General features: G+C 46.5%; 1 protein-coding gene across 1 annotated transcript; it reads left to right on the top strand.

The window, feature by feature from the left end:
• The first annotated feature begins 2497 nt into the window (after nucleotides 1-2497).
• On the top strand, nucleotides 2498-5208 carry IMMT (inner membrane mitochondrial protein). The gene is made up of 5 exons (XM_010710666.2): nucleotides 2498-2522; nucleotides 2713-2936; nucleotides 3224-3355; nucleotides 3757-3886; nucleotides 4237-5208. Exons 1-5 carry the CDS (start codon nucleotides 2498-2500, stop codon nucleotides 4842-4844), a joined length of 1119 nt encoding a protein of 372 aa, XP_010708968.2. The 3' UTR covers nucleotides 4845-5208.
• The last annotated feature ends 830 nt before the right edge of the window (nucleotides 5209-6038 follow it).

Genomic DNA, 6038 nt, shown 5'->3' with positions numbered 1-6038 from the left:
CAGCACACGTGGATGCACCCCACTCAGGTCCCATGGACTTGTGGACCTTAGTACTGCCTAGGCGCTCACGCACGTCCTCTTTCCTGACTAAAGGGAAGTCTCCCATTCCCCAGACCCTCTCACTAACCTCCAGGGTGTGGGAAACCTGAGGGAGAGCCTTTTCACTGAAGACGGAAGTAAAGAAGGCATTCAGTATCTGCCTTCTCAGCATCCCCCGTTACCAGAACCCCCCCCTCACTTAGTAAGGGGCCCACATTCTCTTCAGTTTTCCTTTTGCTGTTAACATACTTGAAAAGAAGCCTTTTTTATCATCCTTTCTCATTTTAGCCAGATTCAATTCCAGGCGGGCTTTAGCCTTCCTCGTTGCATCCCTGCAGGCCGACTACATTCCTATATTCTTCCCAAGTGGTCAGACCCTTTTTCCACATTTCATGGACCTTCTTCTTTCCTTTGAGCTTGCGCATGAGCTCCTTGCTCATCCACACAGGTCTCCTGCCACCTTTTCCCGATTTCTTGCTCACAGGGACACACCGATCCTGAGCTTGGAAGAAGAGCTGTTTAAATGCTGACCAGCTCTCAGAGGCCCCCTTACCTTCTAACACCCGAGCCCACGGGATAGCTCCAAGTAGGTCCCGCAAGAGATCGAAGTTGGCTCTCCTAAAGTCCAGGGTAGCAATCCTACTTACTGCTTTGCTTCTTCCACTCAGGATCTTGAACTCCACCATCTCATGATCACTACAACCCAAGCTGCCCCCAACCTTTACTTCCTTAACAAGTCCATCCCTGTTGGTGAGAATAAGGTCCAGTAACACCCCTCCCCGCGTCGGTTCCTCCACCACCTGCATCAGAAAGTTGTCTTCAACGCACTGCAAGAACCGTCTGGACCGTGCGTGCCTGGCCATGTTGGTCGTCCTGCAAATATCCAAATAACCACAGTGTGGTTGCAGGCAAGCAGGGAAGAAGTCAGGCTCACAATCAAATACTTGTGGCTAAGTCAGCCAGCTCATCTTCTGTGATCCTCTTTCTTAATAGTACTTAATGCTTTAGAAACACGAAGGTTAGTCCACAAACTCGTTTTCAAAGCTAAATGAAAACACAAGGTCTCTGGAATGCTCAGGGTCTTTACTTTTTAAGAAGTTAGAAAAACTTGTGAGGTTAACAAACTTTGCAATTTGCTGTGCTGTCCATTAAGTGTAATCTTCTGGGGTGTTAATTCTGAAGAAAACAGGATTTTGGCATCTGGAGATGGAGCTGCCATTCCTAATGCAGGATAAGGGGAGGACGTCTTGAGTGTTGTGAGCACTGCACTCTTCTGAGAGGGAACCTCCTGGCAGCTTCCAGGTGTTCAGTTTTACACCAGTGTGATCCTATGAAGTGTACAGGACTGATTTGATAGTGGCTCTCACTGCTGCTTGGAAATTTGTCTCTTAACCAACTGCTCCTCATTTCTAAGAACCTGGAAATTCTCAGTGTCCTGTTGCACTTCTTTACTCCAAACTTGTATTCCTTGCTTTGGCTGAACCTAAAGGTTCATCTGTGGGTTTCCAAAGGCTGCCGTAGTGGTGAGGATGTTTCAGGTTACATCTTGCTTGTAATGTAGAGAGATCTCTGGAGTCAACACGCTGTTCCTAAACTCCTGCAGCCTTGAATCATTCTAGACCAGAAGCTGTTAGTTGTCTATTTACTTTAGCACGACTGACTGCTATAGTGAATGTGCATTAACTTTTCCAACCTCTCCTCTTTCTGTTGCAGACATAAGTGATCTAGGTGAGTTCCTGTAACTTTTTCTGGTCTTGTGAATGTTCTCTCTTTCCTCTTTGTCCTTTTTTATGTTTGTGTGGTGCACCGCTTTAAATTATACGCAGTATCAACAAAGTGGTGAAAAGTATCCCTGAAACATTTCAGACTGGGCTGTGCTTGGGATCCTTCCCACTAGTTCTGCATGTGCAGCTTAAACCAGACTTTGTCTAGCAGCTCTCACTTGCCAGGTGAGTGTGGTTTGCATCTGAAAGCCACTCTTCCACTTGCTTTGTTAATTTCAGCCAGTCACCAGTTGAGCTGCTGAGATTCCAATGAGAAACAGAAACTAATCAATTCTAATTAACAGTGGTTAATTCTAATTGATAGTGCTTTTCATCAAGAAGGCCCAACTTCTGGCCTGATGGAGGCCAGCTCCTGTGATACTGCCAGCACGTCTGCTAGGTCACCAAATTGATCGACTGAATTTGAATTTAATCTTCATGATTGATTTACTCTTTGATTCTGAGGTTGATTTTCTTTTTTTTTTTTCCTTTTGATCAAAGGAAACTAAATTTTAAAACTGAAGTGGAGTAAACCCCAGCTTTATTTTGTAATAGCAGTAATTTCAACTGCTGAGCTCCCTAGTGGTGCTGCTCAGCTTTCAGGTCAGATACGAGCACTGCTGCACCAGATAACAAATAGCAAATCTAGCTGTGAACAGTTGGCCTGGAGAACTGCTGAAGAGCATAAATCATAGATGCGAATGATTCAAATGAACTACGGTAATTTTTCTCCAAGTGATAGGAAGTACTTGTGGATTTGGTTCAGAAAGGAGCATTGGGTGGGCATTACCACCAGTCAGCGTCTCTTAAAAGGTGCTCACAGGTCAACAATATGTGGACCCTTGGAGCTCTCCAGGGGGAAGTGGGGCAGCTTCTCTGCAGCCCTTTCTAACGCCCTGTTGTTTTCCAGCTGGGCAGCTATCAACAGACGACTTAAATTCTCTGATTGCACACGCGCATCGTCGCATCGACCAGCTGAACAAGGAGCTGGCTGAGCAGCGGGTCAGGGAGCAGCAGCACATCGAGCTGGCCCTGGAGAAACAAAAACTTGAAGACAAAAAGGCACTTGAGGCAGCTGTGGCGAAAGCACTGGAGCATCACAAAAGTGAGATTGAAATAGAACAAGAGAAGAAGGTAAAGTGGTGGAACTCACCTAGAAGAGGGGCACAGGGAGCAGCAGGGGGACTTCAGGTTGGGGCCCCCTGCCTGTGCTAAGCATGGAAGGGAAATTTTGAGTGGGGAAGCTTCTTCAGATGTAGAATGGCTGCTCTTTGCAATCCTTTAGGAAAAGGCTTAGCTGTAAGAGCGGACCTTGACAGCTTTGTAAGATGAAATGTGAGCTTAAAGCTGTAACACTTCTATGAAAACTACGCTGATGGGTAACAAGTGCAGTGCAATAGCAGCTGCTGAATTGTGTACAGGTCGAAGAGGTCCGAGAGGTGATGGAGAGCGAAATGAGGACGCAGCTCCGGCGGCAGGCAGCTGCCCACACCGATCACCTGCGGGATGTTCTTAAGATCCAGGAACAGGAGCTGAAGGTGGAATTCGAGCAGGTGAGGGAGAGGAGTCCCCCAGGAGCTGAGTGGGAATTTAGCTAAAATGCTGGTGGTGAAGCCTCACAACACAGGCGCTTTGCTGGAGGAAACATGAGCCATCTTCTGGAACGCTCAGTGGGAGCTGGGGAGGGAATCTGCTCATCTGCAGGAGATGAAGTAGTTCTTCAGCATGTAGGTTTTATGCTGAGTTGTCTTAAAATCCTCAGCTATGTGAAAATTTGATAATTAGAAATTCATTAACTATTAATTTCACCACCTTAAAAGACTTATTACCGGTATATTCTATGTGTGTTGTCTGTAGCAAAAATAAAAGGTTACAGAAACATACCTTACGAAGAGGTTGAATATAGTTAAAGAAAGAGCTCTTACTGGCCTGATGATCTACATATCTATTTCAGAACTTATCAGAGAAACTCAGCGAGCAAGAAATGCAATTCCGACGCCTTACTCAGGAGCAGCTTGATAACTTCACGCTGGATATAAACACTGCCTACGCCAGGCTGAAAGGAATTGAGCAAGCAGTTGAGAGTGAGCACTGAGATTTCATCTCTTTAAGGAGCAGTCACAGTTCTTATCCAAATCTGGTGCCTGAACACTGGATTAGCCACGTGGCTGATAGTTTGCCATTGGCTGAGTACTCAATAAATCCCAGCTGCAAAGTCCAAAGCTGGTTCTGCCAAAGCCATAGCTTTGTTCTGTTAGCAGGACTCTGACCCTGAGGTGTGGAACAGACTTGCTTTGAGCAGGTGACAAGGGTGACAGGGTGGCTGCTTTAAGAAGTGTTCAGAGGGATAGATTTTGTTGCTTGAACACTTTCGTATTCCATGTTTTTCCTGTCTGTGTGCCCCAACTGAGAGTCCCCTTGACTTACTTTGCAGGTCATGCAGTAGCAGAAGAGGAGGCCAGAAAGGCCCATCAGCTGTGGCTTTCTGTGGAAGCACTCAAATACTGCATGAAGACAGCCTCTGGTGACAGCCCCACAGAGCCGCTGGAGAGCGCAGTGAAGGCCATCAAGGCCAGCTGTTCTGACAATGCCTTTACAGAAGCCTTAACAGCAGCCCTCCCCCAGGAGTCTCTGACACGAGGAGTGTACAGTGAAGAGGCCCTCAGAGCACGGTTCTACACAGTCCAAAAACTGGCAAAAAGAGTGGCTATGATTGACGAAACAAGAAACAGCTTGTATCAGTACTTCCTGTCGTACCTGCAGTCCCTTCTTGTGTTCCATCCTCAACAGCTGAAGCCACCAACTGAGCTCAGCCCCGATGACCTCGATACATTTAAATTACTGTCTTACGCTTCCTACTGCATTGAACACGGAGATCTGGAGCTGGCAGCTAAATTTGTCAACCAGTTAAGAGGAGAGTCCAGGAGAGTTGCACACGATTGGCTGACTGAAGCTCGAATGACCCTCGAAACCAAACAAATAGTGGATATCCTGACAGCATACGCCAGCGCTGTGGGGTTGGGAACAACTCAAGTGCAGTGAGCTCGGACTGTTAGTTCAGAGGCAGTTCAGCAGTTGCTCACGCTGCAGAGAAACCCAATGACCTCCTAAGGGTGAGCTCCTAAGGATTGCAAACCAGCCAGCTGGTGGGGGCGAGCTGGAAGCGTTAAATCAAAGCGTGGGTCCTGTCCTGTTTCCTTGCACTGTATTTAATTTACCACCTGTTGTATTTGTATTGGTTTTGAGTTATCATGACCACCGACTTCAGGAAGCTTCTTCACAATTTGTGTAACTATTTTGTTTCCCCATCTTATCAAGCAGGCTTGTGATCCAACCAAAATGTTTGTAACCTATCATTAATGATTTGCCACATTGTCAGCTGAATAAAACAAGACTTCAACCACTCTCCCTGCTTTTCAGTTTCCTCCTTAATAGCAAAGACAGCTGCCGTGCAGGAACTGCTTTTCTCTGTGACCTGAGGAAGACGAGGCTTCATCTATGTTCTAATCCTGTTCTCAGTGAGAATTCACAGATTTGGGAGCACAGGTTTAAGTAGACAAATGTATGTAGAGCATCCATTACGGTGGACACCTACCCTGTGTGGTTTTTATTAGACCTGTTTTGCAGTTTCAGAGCAGGTGCACCAAGCTACAAGCCAGACTTTGGTTCAGCCACGCTAACCCACAAAGAACAAGCTCCTTCCTTCCCTGGCTCTCAGCACTGCCTTCATTCTCACCAGCAGTGAAGGCAGTGATGAAACTCAGCACCCGATAGCTGAAGTGAACGGCTGGGGCTTTGGCTGCTTGCTGTTCTGTTAAATTGGTGGTAGAAAAAGCACCAAACAGGAGCTCTCTGTCTTTGATGCCCCTAACCAGTGAATGTTTGCTTCCTAGAGCAAACAGTGCCTTCAAACAGCTTTACTCAGCTTTACAAATCTTTTACTGTTCTGCAAACAACACTTTCAGACTTCAAGCTGTAGTTCAACATTTAGCAGCTGCTGTCTCCCAGTCTTACCACTGACCGATCCCTAAGCTGCCTTCACAGCAGCTAGGACTTTTCCTGCAGCATTACACCCACCAAGGTTTTATGTTTTATGAAGGAACTGGCTGTTAACTCCTCCACCACTGGGATATGCGTCAGCACAATCAGGAAAAGGACCTTTGCAAGTTCACAATAAATTACCCCAAAAAGCCTACCAAGATTCCTCTGCAAGCTGAGAACAGGTTTCCTTGTGGT

Source organism: Meleagris gallopavo, chromosome 4 (assembly GCF_000146605.3).
Source record: "Meleagris gallopavo isolate NT-WF06-2002-E0010 breed Aviagen turkey brand Nicholas breeding stock chromosome 4, Turkey_5.1, whole genome shotgun sequence".
In the NCBI taxonomy this organism is placed as follows: domain Eukaryota; kingdom Metazoa; phylum Chordata; class Aves; order Galliformes; family Phasianidae; genus Meleagris; species Meleagris gallopavo.
This window is presented reverse-complemented; position numbering and strand designations above follow the sequence as displayed.

What these genes read in the sequence shown, in the direction of transcription:
- IMMT (XM_010710666.2), top strand. Translation starts at nt 2,498, where the DNA reads ATGCGAATGATTCAAATGAACTACG. An exon ending in AAATAGAACAAGAGAAGAAG is followed by an intron (nt 2,937 to 3,223) that starts GTAAAGTGGTGG and finishes AATTGTGTACAG; the next exon opens with GTCGAAGAGGTCCGAGAGGT. An exon ending in TGAAGGTGGAATTCGAGCAG is followed by an intron (nt 3,356 to 3,756) that starts GTGAGGGAGAGG and finishes TATCTATTTCAG; the next exon opens with AACTTATCAGAGAAACTCAG.